This window comes from Metopolophium dirhodum, chromosome 2, assembly GCF_019925205.1.
Source record: "Metopolophium dirhodum isolate CAU chromosome 2, ASM1992520v1, whole genome shotgun sequence".
Classification (NCBI taxonomy): Eukaryota; Metazoa; Arthropoda; class Insecta; order Hemiptera; family Aphididae; genus Metopolophium; species Metopolophium dirhodum.
The window spans coordinates 21868933-21884693 of NC_083561.1; the positions used below are offsets into that span (position 1 = coordinate 21868933).

Below are 15761 nucleotides of genomic sequence, written 5' to 3' on the forward strand. Positions count from 1 at the left end.
GATACCACAGAATGAAAAATATATTAATTTCATATATTCTGTGATGATACCATAGACCTATACAGTGCGTGCATAGGTGATCCTCTTATGTTGGTGTGACTGTTTTTAAAATACCTGCTTGCGTTCAATTTTTATCAAACAATTTTTTTTATATTTCAGGTTTCATTCTTCATTTTAACAATAATTGTTTTGGAAATTGGAGGGTTCACGCCGCCGCCGTGTTTGTTTATAATATAATATATTATTATTCCCATCAGTCGGTTACATACTAAGACTAACGTGTGTCCACTGTCCATACTCCGTAATATTACGTGAAATATATCATTTTTCAAACACTCACTGTATTAAATCAACTTTTCAGACATCGGAGTTTGGTAAGGATTTAACCTGTTAATGAACATTGATTTATTACCAATTCCATCTTTACAATGTCGGTTGAAAAAGACATAATTAAAATACAAAACAAGTTACAAAGCATGTCCGACGAAAATGCTGACCAAACCCAAGCTCTTGATTTACTGAAAGCTCTCAAAGACCTTCCGATCACGCTGGACATACTTACTAAGACTCGTGTGGGAATGACTGTCAATTCATTCCGAAAAAGCTGCAAAGATGAAGAAGTAATTACATTTTCGAAAGCATTGATTAAAAATTGGAAAAAACTATTAAGTGGAGACAAGTCTGTACCTCAAGAGCCGAAGAAAGATAAAAAAGAGCGTAAAAAGTCCGAGGAAAGAGAACAAAAAATAGATGCTAAGAAAGATACGCCAAAACCAGTCGTATTTCCAACACCATCAACAACAGATGCAATTCGTCTTAAATGTCGCGATTTACTAATCACCGCATTGAAAACTGAAGATGAATTTGGTGGTTGTGCGTCAATTGAAGAACTTGCTGATGAACTAGAAGATGCCATTTACTCAGAGTTTAAAAACACTGATGCTCGGTACAAAAACAGAGTAAGAAGTAGATACTCAAATCTAAGAGATGCTAAAAACCCACAACTAAGAAGCAATTTTATTGCTGGCGCTATTACTCCTGCTCAATTAGCTAAAATGACTGCTGAAGAGATGGCCAGTAACGAAATGAAAACATTGAGAAATAGACTCATTAAAGAATCTATAGATGATGCTCAATTGGCGACTGTACAGGGAACTTCAACTGATTTATTGAAATGTGGTAAATGTAAGAAACGAAATTGTACCTACAACCAAATCCAAACAAGAAGTGCTGATGAACCAATGACAACCTTTGTTATGTGCAATGAATGTGGTAACAGATGGAAATTTTGTTAGATTAATAATACAGATGTTCAGTTTAGGTCTTGATGGAGCACCTAAATATATGTATAATAATTGTATTTTTTTCTTCATTTTTTATTTAAAAAAAAAATTGAAGTTGATATGCCTACAAATTCATTATTCACTAATAGAACTTTTTTAGTATTTAAAGAAAACTCATTTGTGAGATCGGTTTTATGTACCTATGACCTATATTTAATATATAAATAAATTTATATTATTGAGTGTGACTAAAATTTTTATATTTTTGTAACTCTAGAATGCAATAACCACACATATTTTTTAAGTATTATATTGGTTGAGTCTATAAAAAGTCTTACACGTTGATTGTATAATTAATGTAAATTCATAATTTTCAATAAATTACTATGAAGAAAATCATTTTAAAATGTAATGTACAACCTTTATTATACATCAAATATACATGTTATTGTATAATATTATAAATCATAAAAATAATATACATACTATAATAATTCATTAATTTATTTTTTTTAAACTTATTAGATAGTTTGTACTTTGCATACTTCATAAAAAATTTGAATATCTATTAAGAAATATTTTTTATTTTTCCTAAAGCATTGAAAATTACTAAATAACAACTTTAAATATAACTATTCATAGTAATTTCATGTTATTGCCAATACGGAATACAATATTATTTTAGGATTAATAATAATTAAAGTAAAGAGATTATTCCAATGACTTAATTCACTTTCATAACAAATTTATATTTTACAGTTTACACATATTATATTGTATTCCAGAGCCAGAGGTTCTCAAACATTTTTATTTACTTATTATGGATCAGTCTTGTATCACAAAAGAATATATGTATAAGAATTAAATATAACTACTCAAAATTGCAATACGTTAATAAAAATTATAATTATGATTATAATTTATTCATAAATATAATAATTGATGAATATTTATAAGTATATTTACTATTTAGTGCCTAATATAATATTAATAACTCGTGGCGGTTCCAGAAAAGCGGTTGGGGGAGGGGGAGTTAAATCATAATTTTCAGAAAATAAAATATATTATATTTTTGAAATTTAATTTTTAACGGTACAATTTTATAGAAATACAGCTTGGGCAGGGGCCGTGGCACCTAGAAAAACCCCACCCCCCTTGAAGCTGCCTCTGGTTCTGTAACAAACAAAAATAAAATATTGATTTATTAATTTGTGTGGTACTCCTACCACGTGGCCTTCTGTGTACCACAGTTTGAAAACAACTGATTTATACTAAATTAAAAAAATATTTTATTTTATATAATAATGTTGATAAATTGACATTTGTTAAATAAGTAAAATATAGAACATCATACTAGTTTGATAAAATATAACAATTAATGTACAATAAAGAATGATAACGTTCGTAACTAATAAAATATGGTATAAGAATAGATTAATTTGACTGTAATAAAAGTTATCACAATTTAGCAGACACTTTAAGTTCTTCAACACCAATAGCACCTCTATGTCTCCATACTCTATAACGGGTAAGGTCTTTACGAGTCACAACACCAGTCACCTAAAATAAAGTGAATATAAAAAATCATCAGTTACATTATGTTACTCAGTAATTATCTGTGTAATAAATACCTCATTTGAATCATTAACAACAACAATATGTCTAAGGCCCATTGCCCTGAAAAGTCGAAATATCCTTGGCAATGATGCCATCTAAGAAAAAAAAATGTTTTAGCTTATATGCAATAAAAATAAACTTTATATTTTATTTAAAACTGTATGTCCTTACATGTTGTACAACATATGGAGATGGGTTCATAAATCGTAATAGATCAACTGTATATTGCCGTTCATTATCTAAGACTTCAATATTCTAAACAAAAATGTAGTACTTTCTGTGAATTAGTGTTTTTAGTTTTGTATCAAAAAGCATTCACAAGAATGAATGGATAGTATCTATGTACTTTTAGGTTATTGTATTCCAGCGGCCAAGTAACCACCGGTAAAATTCTCATTTCTGTTATCAAACTATTTACTACATATTTATATATCAACTATACAGGTAAATTACAAGTATAATTATTCATTTTATAGATACAAAAAGAGGAGCACACACAAAATATTAAACGTTTATTGTGTTCAACTAAAGAGTAGAATAAAAAAACACTCGGAAACACTTTAGTTCTATCTTCTATGTTAGATTCCTACAGTGTTAAAATATGAATGATAATGTATATTATAATTTAAATATCTATGAAATTTGACTTACATCTATATTTGAATATCTCGGATAATCTTTTCGGAAAGTAGTCAAAGAAACATTATCCCAAGCAGAAGGAATCTCGTTAAATACTTTGTTTTGTAACAGTACAATAAGTTGAGATCGAAGTATCATTCCACGTAAGCGACCATTAGATTTATTGTTACCTCCTTCCTAAAATATAAAATACATTTAAAGAAAACTGATTTTATTTTAATAATACATTTTTAATTTACCGTTTCAGTGCTAAAAACGTCATCAACAACTGGAAATCCATTATATGTATACTTTTTTAAAGTGTCCACAATTTGTCCAACTGATTCTTTTGATTTAAACACAGTGACGGGATAAGACATGACTTCGCTAGCATAAATATTTGATGATAATGGTGGAGGATCCCAAGCCATCAACGGTATTCCACTCAATTGTATGTGAACGTCATAAATACTCTTGAAAATAATAAAAATATTATATGAAAATAATAGTATAACCATTAATACTAATTAATTCTCAAAGAATATAAATATTTAATTATTTAAATACCTCGGGGGGCCGTCAAAGGGCGACTTCCCCTTCACGTCAATAAACCCCCATCCAATTTACTCATTGTATAACATGTAAATACAGATTGTAAACATAAAATTTTGTTCAATAAAAAAAAATACTTAGGTATCTAACCTCTGTAAAATAGTCACCAATCCATTTTGCTGTTAGTAGACAAATCATAAGTGGTAAACCGAATGTTATATCACCAGTTGCTTCAATTAATATAACCGTAAGACTAATGGTCATGCGAACAGCACCACCAAGTTGTGATGCAGCACCAACCAATGCATATTTTCCAACGTCCTTAAAAATAATTATGTGTTAAGTATAGAATTATATTAATAAATAAAAATTTTAGAAATATACTATACTTAAAAATATATAGGATATCATACGTGAATGACAAATAAATAATACATTTTTTTATGTATTTAAAATACAACTTCATAATATTTAATTTAAAAAAAAAAATGAGTCTTACTACATTTGGAAATACACACTGAACCCCAAGTCCGATAAGTCGTCCCCAAGCTGCACCTGTAGCTAAACATGGAATAAAAAGGCCAGCACTAACACTTAAGCCGTATGTCCAAATTGTAAGGAGATAAAAAGAAATGGCAAAATACACTAATGTAGTTGCATCGAGAGATTCTAAAAAATAAATTTAAAATGACAACTTTTAGCAACTGCCAATAATAAATAACAAATATTTTAAGTCTACAAAATAATTAAACAATTACTTACCTGTTGGATCATGGAAAAAAGATCTAACTGATGCTTCAGGAACTTGAAGCCATAATGATGCCATAGAGTTATACTCGCCATCATTACAATTTAACTAAATACAGAAAATATGTTTTAAATTTACATAAAACAGTATAAAATATAATTAATTTGCAGTTTGAATATGTCTGTCTTATAATTATAAATCATAGCTAAAAATTGCTCAACTACTCTACTAGTTTTGTTAATGAGATATAATTACCAAGTATTGACAAAAAAAAAAATTATGGATAACTAATAGAAAAATATAAGCTATACGTCTTTTCTAAAGAGAATATACCGGTCGGCGACCAATTTATGTTGGCCGGAGCGCATTCTGCATCAATTTCCCATTGTTAGTGTGATCACATGGTTCTCGACGCACCAATCGAATAATTCAACTTGCGCGAAAGTGGTATATTCTCTTTTGCAAAGGAATACATATAATTCCGCTGTGAATTAATATTAAAATATAAAATGATAATAACCTGAACAGGATTTTTTGTCGGATCAAGGCCCAATGGTTTGCAATCATTTTGCCACAACATTAACAAAACTCCCACAGTTGCTGTACAACAACAAACCAGAACTGCTTCTAAAACTTTCTTCCAGCGATTCACCAAATGTCTAGGAAATTAAATGAAATAGATATAGTTCTGTACTTCCTAAATGTTTAATATTGATCACCTATATGGTGTACCTATATTTGTTTTTGTATTATTTTAGTTGTATATTTTTATGTTTTAATTTGACGCGGTTGCAACAGATGCAAATACAAAGCACACACAATGAAGCATTTGGCCAACACTCGTTCCTATCAACCACCTCTCTTTAGGACACAAACAACATGACTCTGTTAACTCTCCGACTTTACCCGATCACTGGAGAGGTAGAACAGAGGACTGAGTCGGTTGGATGTACAAACCAGGACTTGCCTTAGTGACATTCTACGACAATAAGTCCGTGATGATATCCACTAATCATTCCAAGAGACAGAGTGTAATATATATTAGTATTTTATTCTTATAAATAATGTCTAATACACATTTTACATTCAATTTTGCATTTGTTGTCTGTGTTGTATCCTCATCTCTCACACAATATCAATTTCGACCAAACAACAAAAACCAAAGACTAAACCATTGCAGGTCGCGTCAAATTCTTAATATGGTAAGTACCCTTTTTACATAAAAAATATAAGACATTATGGGAAATATTTTTAGTGGAATAATGTTATAAACTCTATTTATGGATCTTAAATATATTTTAGTTTAGTAATAAAAAAGTTATTGTTAATAGTTGAACTTTTTATAATACATAAAGTTAGTTACTGGAATATATTAAGTATTAAATTAAGTACAATTAATATAAGATAAAAAATAAACAAATAAATAAAATAATACTTAAAAAACCAATTACTGGCAGGAGTGTCAGAATTAAAAGGATAGCCCAATATTTCAAAAAAAAAGCGATAGTGAGATAGTAATATAATAGTATTATTATAAATAGTATTATACCTTCCATAATATTGTTTTTTTTTTATTTTAATACTATTTATTTGTTTACAATAAATTAAGAAATTATTATTGACAATGAAACAATAAATTACCTCATTCTGAATACGGTGAGTTTATAATTAAGATGACAAAATAATGCTCCAGTTAATCCACCAATAATTCCCATAAAAACAAATATTGGTAATTCAAACATTTCATAAGATAATGCAAAATTGCTAAACTTGCCAAAATTCAATAAGCCCCAATACGTTAGTTCACCTATTTCAGATTAAATAAATGTTCAAGCATTTTCATGTTTTATTCTTAGTTCATATACTATGGATGGAGCCACAACATATTAAATTAATACAAAAAATGTTGCCGATATAGCGACGAGTCACCAAATTATGTAGTCACCTATGGATAATTGTGAGAGGAGTTGCATCGCGCATGAATCACTTAATTCGAAGACTTGTAGCTAATATCAGCAACAAAATAATACGCTGTGGCGACATCCATAGCACATGATCCAAGGTTTTATTCCAATGACACAGTTAACTAGTATATTACCAGGATGGCCATGATATGCACTCAAAACTAAATTTAGTGTAAATGTTGAAATCATAGATGCAAAAAATATTCTCCATGTAAGTCCTTGATTCCAAAAACTAGCTCCTTCTTCTAAACTGAATAATACGCCACCTTAAAATAATTGACAAGTTTAATACAAATAATAGTAATAATAATAATCAATTTACCAACTGGTGAACCAAAAGCAGCAGCGACTCCAGCAGCAGCTCCTCCAGACACAAAATCTCTTTTCTCATGATCCTCCCTGAAATAATTTAAAACTCCAAAATCCTTATTAAATGTGGTACTTTTCCCTTGGGAAATTCCAGCAGCTACAACTGCACCAGCATGAATCATTGGGCCTTCCTAAAATAAAAACTGTCTATAAACATTTTACAATACTAATCTTAATTCATGAGTCATGACTAATACCTATAAGTAATTATTAAGAATTTTATTTTTAAAATTAACAATTTAACATTCTAGTGAATATTTAATATAATGTTCATTAATTCTACAACCATCTTAAAACTAAAAAAGATGTACATTAGGTGTCGTGTGGATCATTGTAATGGATACGTAAAATTTGATTTCAATGATATAAAAATTATTGTAAACGAAAAACAATTCTAAGTGAAGACGGACTGTCCTATTATATTACTAAGTTAATTTTGTATATTTTATATTTTTATAATATTCATTTATTTTATTTATTTATTTATTTATTGAATATAATACGGGACAAGCCCAATTTAAATGTACATTTACAAAAAAACAAGAACATTTTTTTAAAATTAAACACAGAGTGATACAGTGATACAGTATAGTATAGGTAGAGTGTAGACATATATTTATAATTCACTTATTTTAATAAAAAAAAAATTACATAACAAAAATTATATTTAAGAATAAAAAAGACGGTGCTTTGATGGCCAATTAAAACATTCGGGTGATAGGACGATTCAACATATAATTGGAGGAACAAAAAGGGATAGAGAACAGATATACTGAGCGGGAATTAAAGACAGGAACATGAAAATGAACAGTCTGCAGTAAGTCAGGTGTACCAAGGCTTCCACTAATGAGTTAACACAGAAAAAGCGAGTGTGCTTGATCCCTCCTATCTGCTAGCGTAGAAAGGTTTAATCTACGAAGCACCTGAGAATAATCATGAGGCGGGCAATCTATTTCTAGGACAAATGCAACATATTTTAAAAATTTCCGTTGTACACGCTCGATTTTGTACTGATCATCAATTGTACTAGGACTCCATACTACCACAAAATATTCCAAGTGAGAACGTACAAATGAGCAATAAAGAGTCTTAAGTGAGTTAAGAAGTTTAAAATCAGATAGTGTTCTTTTGACAAACCCAAGTATTTTAAAGGCCTTACATGTTATTCTTTCAATATGTGAATGAAAGCATAGATGTCGATAAAACATGATACCTAAATCTATTACACTCTCCCTGAGGTATCCAAACTAACACCGTTGACAGAATATATAAAATTAACATTTTCACGACTACGCGTAGAAGTCATTACGTGGCATTAACTTATACTTTGATGCTATTATTAAAGTAATTATTTATTTTACTATTAGAATATATTAGCAACATAGTACTTACATTGAATTATTTTTCGCAGAAAAATCACATTTGAAAAATGTCATTGTATGTATAAAACATAATAATATGTTTTAAAAAAGTTAAATACCGAATAAATAATATTTTTAGACTAAACCAAAATAACTAAAACTGTTATTCTCTGTTTAAATATCAAATTTCATCCAAATTTGAACTTAAAATATCTATTTTTTTTTAAAACAGTGTTTAGCCAATACACAGGAAATATCCTTTTTTATAAAACGTATGTTAGCCAATAGGTCCCTTTACCCAACACTGAACTAGAGAGTTGTAATTGTGGAAGTATAGAATCCAAACAAGTTAGATTAGAATCTAAAGTAGTAAATCAAAATTATATTTATTAATAATTTACCTTTCCTCCACACATGCCACCTACAACAGTGGTAATTACACCAATAACCTTTATAAATAAAGTTTTTATTCTAACTAATCTTGGTATTTTAATTCCATTGAGGTAACATTTCACTTGAGGAATTCCAGATCCCAATGCAACTGGCTAGAACAATTGTATTAAATTAACCTAAATCTTAAATAATAAAAATAATAAATGCAATAGTATTTATTTTAAATATACCTACTTCAACATACGCAACTAATGTAGATCCAATTAAAACTGGCACAATATTGTAAGCCAACAATAATAAATACGGTTTCCATAAGCAATCTGATTGATTACATTTATCAATATCTAATAATGAATATATAATTAAGGAATATATATATTCCTTAAAGAATTTATCATAATATGACACAGTGGCGTATCCAGAATTTTTTTTTGGGGGGAGGGAATTAAAATTAATTGATGACAAATTTTATCTGAAAATAATTTATTAATGAAAATGTTGTCATTATTTTACAATTTTCGGGAGGGATTTGTCTCCCTAGATACGCTACTGAATTATGACATTAAATTATAAAACAAATAAGAATTAAATCATAAAAGGATACGTTTTTTAACATGATTGAATTTTAAATCTGCAATAGTTTCTATTGATAAATCAATAATAATACCAACGGCAGCAGTGATTACACCAATCCAAAAGAAAATAATCCATCTTACAACATTTTTCTTGACTACAAAAGGGTAACCTTTTTTTCGCTCTTCATCGCGATAAACATAGTTTTCAACAACTTCATAATCTAAACTCTAAAAAAAAAATTATTTCTTTATTATTACTAATAAAATTATTTTAAATAAATAACATTATTCAAACAAACATTGAAAAAATAAGGCAATCAATTTATAGTATCACCTAAATTGAATATACAAATTGTATTTTTAAGCATTTTATTAAAAATGAATGGCTCCTAAATTAAACATTGTATAATTTATAATAAAAAACAATTATACGATTGCAAGATTTAATTAAAATATAAAAAATTGATAATAATTTTATAAATTATAAAACAATATTACCTATATTGAATATAAAAATATTAGAAATAAAGTTAATTGTTTGTTAGGTTAAAAATGTTAAAAATGTCATAAGTTTAACTATTGTTAAGGGATTTTTTTCCGCAATTCATAACAATAGACCATTGCATTAATATTTAATACATTGAAGTATAAATGCTATTCATATTTACTATCTTATAAATCATAATAATATGATCTCTATTTACAACTAGTAATATAAAATCATTTACCTAATAAATAAAGTTTTCTTAAGTAACTACCTATGTGTAAAATATTTTTAATTGTTCATTAAATATAAAAACATACATACATATTTTACATTGTGTTATGATATATAAATAATAACTCACCTCATACTTTGCTGATAAAATATTTAATGATCCAATTGGTACTGAGTCTTCTTTCTCAGAAAATGAATCAAACTTTTTGGTATGAGACATTGTTCCGTATTTGGTCTATTTCAATAATTAAAACAACTAAATTATGACATAGACACAATAAAAGCTGAAAACATTTTTACATGAAAGACGCCTATACTATATAATTATCATTAATTGTAACAAAATCCTGAACAATGGTCAATGATAAAAAAAAAATTAAATAACAACAACTTGTTCAATGATATCAATGTTTACAGTCTTAAGCATGCCATTTGTCTGCTGTAAAACAGTGTTAAGAATAGTGTATTACAGATTTACAGATAATATTGATGTCTGCTGACTCATGACTCAGACTGTTAAATCACAATAAAGCATGAAAAAGATGTGCCAATTTTAAATTGGAAATAATTATTACATGAGTGTATCACATAAGTGTGTTCCAATGTAGAATGTATTACATAACATAATAAATAAATAAGCAATATTAATTTTCTTTGTTATAGATCTATGATAATTGGTAGTATGTGTATATTCGATATTAATCAATTTTTAAATGAAATAAATTGATTATACCAAAATAGATAGTATTATTCCTTGTGAAAATACAATAGCTAATAATAACAATATAACAGAATAAAAATATACTTACAGTGAAACGTTTTTGATTTCTGCTCATTTAACAGCTGTAAAACGGACAATAACTATAGTACAGTATTTCTATACAATCTACTCAATGTACTCTTGTAATAGAATTATAATTCACTATTTAACTTAAATATCCAAAATAATAAGTTGCATTATTTTTCAATAAATTTCTATACCCTCAGACAGCAAGGGTAAATGTGTATAAAGAATTAAACATTTATTGTAAGGAAAAATTTATTGTAAATTTGCACAATATTGATACATAATAATACCATTGAGTATTGAATGTTTGAATAAATTACAAGGCTTAATACTTATTTAAATTTTAAAGTCTTAAGTTCTAAACAAAATGATAATGATTATGTGAAAATATCAGAGACAAAACACAGAATAATCTGTGGATAAAATCTTTCATCTATGATAAATGATAATACGTATCATGTTATCACAGATCACAGATTATGTAATCTAAATAATTATTTATTTGGCCATGATCTGTGATTTATTCAAGATTCAACCACAAGGCGCAGAATAAATTCTGTGATTCAACCTACTTAGGGACCGTTTTACAATCATAGTGTAAACCTCAGTTACGCCTAACCCACTGATTTTACCAGCCGAATTAGGTGGTTTAACCTTAGTTTAACGATTGTAATACGGCCATACGGGCACTTAGCCACTAAGGACTAAGGTACTTACTACTTAGGAGTTTGTTAAGAATTAGTTTGAGTAAAGAAAAATCTGAGAATAGATGGTACTGATGGAGTCTGGAGTTCACTGATTTACGTTTTTGTTTAATATGCGAGCTCCAGTTGAGGCGTTTGTCGAATATTAGCCCTAGGTATTTTATTTCGTCTGACGAAGGAAATATCTAAATAACATAAGATAAAATATATATAGTTAAAATGTAAAATAATTTTCAAGCATTTTGACCCAACGAATAAAATTCTATAAATAATAAAATAGAAAAGGATCTAGGAACTAATCCGGTTTCTATATAATATATTAATCAGTGGCACAACTAGGGCTAAAATGTTGGGGAGGGGGGGCTGTAGCCCCCACCTGATTTACATGATGTCCCCACACCACCATATATATAGGTATTCACATAAAAATATAAAAAAATCGGTTAAGTGGATGTCGCTCTGTTGTACAGTAGATTACAAGTGGGTCAATGCATAATGGATTGTATTAAACTTGAATTCAATGCTATAGTATCATTGTATAAGAAAAACGATTCTGAGCGGAGACGGTTTATCAGTCTCTGGATATTTTATACTGCTATTATTTATTACTAGCTGATCCCGTGCACTTCGTTACCCGTTAAATGTACAAACTGAAAATGACTCAAACTTAGTTCAATGCCCTTATTTAATATTCGGTGTATGGTGCTCAAAATATATCTTAACTTTTCTGCTGCCCGGAATAAAAATTCTGATTCGCCGCAGTACATTATCATGTAGGCAATCTACCTGCGGTAGATCGCGGCCCCCGTGCTGTTTGTACGTAAGTGTATGATTTAACTCTAAAGCAGGGCATGAAACCGCTTATGAAAAATGTTCGTAAGTGGCTACCAGTTTTAGGGGTTTTTAGAATTAGTGGTAATTGATTACCGGTTACCAAAATGATCCCTGAAAATGTGATTACCGGTAATCGGTTTGGAAGCGGTTTCAATTCTTCAAGATTACCGGTAACCACTTCGGAAACGGTTTTTTTCGGAAAATTTTAGTTTTACTTTAATTTACACAAAACAAATAGGTATCCACTTTAAAAAACGATTTAGGGACAAGCTATAAATTAAAAAATAAATATGATTCTAAACATTTGGATTTTTTTGTTTTTTTCATTTACTTATAAAAAATGATTGGATAGTGCTATTAAAAAAAGCACGCTGTTGCACAGATATATCAGTTTTTCTTTACATGCTGTGAGAATTTGGCAGTTTTACAACAAATAAGGTTCGAGAAAAGTTGTCCCGCGTAAAACAGTTTTTCCATGTTTTACATTTGTAAGACAGAGACAACACATGCGGGTGTGACATCCTCGTATTACTTATCATTACGGTTACAGACAGTATACCATCTTTAATCGTGCACTTCGTTGCCCGACAACCAATAATTATTATTATAATAGCTTCAAAACCCATAGTAACCATGGCAAAAAAGGACACCCACACACAGACAGACAAACATTCTATATCTCCTCTTCTATATTTAAAATTATATTTTATAACATTTTTCGAATTTCAACTCATAAATTTAATGTGTACCTACCTATGCATCCAGGATTCCTATGTTTTAAACAACTTGTTTTAAACGTTTATTGTTCATTGTTTAAAACAATGTAAAATCCAAGTGAATAATGTGTTTTTTTTTTGGTTTATTATTAATAATAAATAATAATAGATATCCTTCAGAAAAAAAGTTATTAAATTATTACATCTATTAGGTACCTACCCTATCCTTCATTTTAATTTTATTGAGTAAATTGCCAAATTTGAATTGTTTTTACTTATTTTTTTTTTTTTTTTTATTGGGTAACCCGCGGCAACATAGGCCATTGGGTGTGGGGAGGGCACTGTAGGTTTTATATTGGGTAGGTTTGGTAGGTTTTATGTTGGGTAGGTTGGTACACGTGTGTGTTGTGTTTGGCAGAATTTCTAATGGGGCACCCGTAGGTTTCTGCCGTGCCCCGGGGTGGGGGGATGGCGGCACTTGTTCTCCGGACACCGTGACTTGCACGGAGAAAAATGCCGCCCAGTGGTCGAGGATCGAACTCGGACCGGCTGTGCCGAATCCGTCGCGTTAGACCACTCGGCCACCTCGTCCCCCTGTTTCAACAATATTTTTTTTGATGGGAAAGTGATCCTAATTGTTACTTAAGGGGGTCAAAAGTAAAAAATTCTTAATAGTTTTCAAAATCATTCGTGCACAGAAAAAAAAGTTAATAATAAACAGGAATTTTTACGCAAAATCGATTTTTGGTTTTTGGTGTAATACTTTAAAATAAATTACCGTTGATACATGAAGTTTTCACTGGTTGTTTATATTAGCATTTTCTATACACGATAACATTTTCAAAACATTTTGATTTGTTTTGAACTGTTTTTATTAGTTTCAATTTTTTTTAGTTTTTTTTTGTCTATGAATGTCAATATACTTTTATTTGTTGGGTAAAAAAGCTTGAAAATTTAATACAAGGCTCTTAATCTATTGATAGAATGATATTTGAAAAATATTAGAAATCCAAAATTACAATTTTTTTTTATAAGCATTTAAAGTTGGATTTTTGACAACATTTATAAAATTGTAAATTTAAAACAATGTTCCATGTAATTAAGTAAATAAATTACCTACTTTATTGATAATAATATCATCAAATATACTTGGTAATAACTATAAAAAAAAATAATCAATCACAACAGCTGTAGCAGCTGGTGTATATAGGCTGATTGACCGTCTTCGCTCAGAATCATTTTTCGTATACATGCAATAATGATATTATATCATTGAATTTAAATTTAACACCATCCATTACATTGACCAATTGTAACCTGTACAGCAGAGCGACGCCCACTTCCCCACCTTTTTTTAATGATAATTCAAACCAGTGCCGTTTTTTTTTTTTAGGGGGGGGGGGTACTTAATTTTTTTCTTCAGCCTTTGAAATCCTAGAATATCTAATTATGACTCCTTTATCTACTCTTTTTATGACTATATTTATGTTAACAACTATGGTACCAACATTTAATATAACAAATAACAATGTATTAATATTATTGTAAACTATATATGTATTCATTAATATAAGCATATTAATATAATAATATATTATCATTATATCAAAAATCAAAATGTGTTGTAAACAATACATTCCATTTTTTGTTTGAATATTACTAAAATTTATTAACAAAAATTCAAGACTATATTAGAGCTTTTAAAAGCTGGTCGTTTTTTGTGCATTTAGACCAATAAGCGGAAAAAATATACTTCCATAAGTCCAATTTTAATTTCGAAAAAATATAATAAGAATTTCTCCACTTTTTGTCTGTGCTTTGTAGGAAGAAAATTTATTTTTTTGGTAGGTATATAAAAAAAAAATTAATTTGGTAGGTAGGTACTATATATACGTCTATAGTCTATACTAATTAAACAATACCTACTACAAATCAAAAATCCATTTCCTCCATAACATAGAAAAGAGTTAAAATAATTCAAATATGTTTTCAAAATTAAAATAGGGCTTTTGGTACTGCGTGAATTTTTCTTCCGCTTTTTGGGAGTTTCGTGGCACATGGGAGTTGAACATTTTTTTATCACAAAATAAAGTGACGTGACGTTTACCGTCGTTTATCTTTAATTGTACCTACATAAAGCGTTCGGGGAACTCACACAAACTATAATAATCAGTCACACAGAACTAACGATGGATGTACAATATTTCCTAAATCCGACCTCTTCATAATGGTTCGCTTCCAACAGTCTCAACTTTTAATTTTTATCAAACATATAATATAATATAAAACAAGCTAAAAAAAAATTTCGAGGGAGGCACGTGCCCCCAGTGCCCACCCCCTGGCTACGGTACTGATACAAACCAAACATTAAAACATAATTATTAATTATTTGTAACAAAACATAACAACAACTTATTATCTATATGTTATATATATTTATATTATTATATAATAAATTAAGATCATCAGTGTTAACTGGTAAAATGGTTTCATTTCATATTTTCATTTATCTTAAATCTATA

At 28.8% G+C, this 15761-nt stretch overlaps 2 protein-coding genes across 2 annotated transcripts; one reads left to right on the forward strand and one right to left on the reverse strand.

Moving 5' to 3' along the window:
* The first annotated feature begins 146 nt into the window (after nt 1-146).
* On the forward strand, nt 147-1537 carry LOC132939696 (transcription elongation factor S-II). Its single transcript, XM_061007013.1, has one exon. The coding sequence runs from the start codon at nt 429-431 to the stop codon at nt 1293-1295; it is 867 nt and encodes a 288-aa protein (XP_060862996.1). The 5' UTR covers nt 147-428; the 3' UTR covers nt 1296-1537.
* Nucleotides 1538-2556: 1019 nt separating this feature from the next.
* Nucleotides 2557-11381, reverse strand: LOC132939693 (H(+)/Cl(-) exchange transporter 7). The gene is made up of 17 exons (XM_061007006.1): nt 11008-11381; nt 10329-10433; nt 9510-9708; nt 9140-9249; nt 8914-9057; nt 7105-7282; nt 6917-7048; nt 6460-6625; nt 5339-5477; nt 4833-4926; nt 4570-4739; nt 4221-4391; nt 3779-3991; nt 3552-3716; nt 3072-3155; nt 2915-2995; nt 2557-2843 (listed from the first exon to the last, which is right to left on the reverse strand). The coding sequence occupies exons 1-17, from the start codon at nt 11032-11034 to the stop codon at nt 2742-2744; spliced, it is 2280 nt and encodes a 759-aa protein (XP_060862989.1). The 5' UTR covers nt 11035-11381; the 3' UTR covers nt 2557-2741.
* Between the last annotated feature and the right edge of the window lie 4380 nt (nt 11382-15761).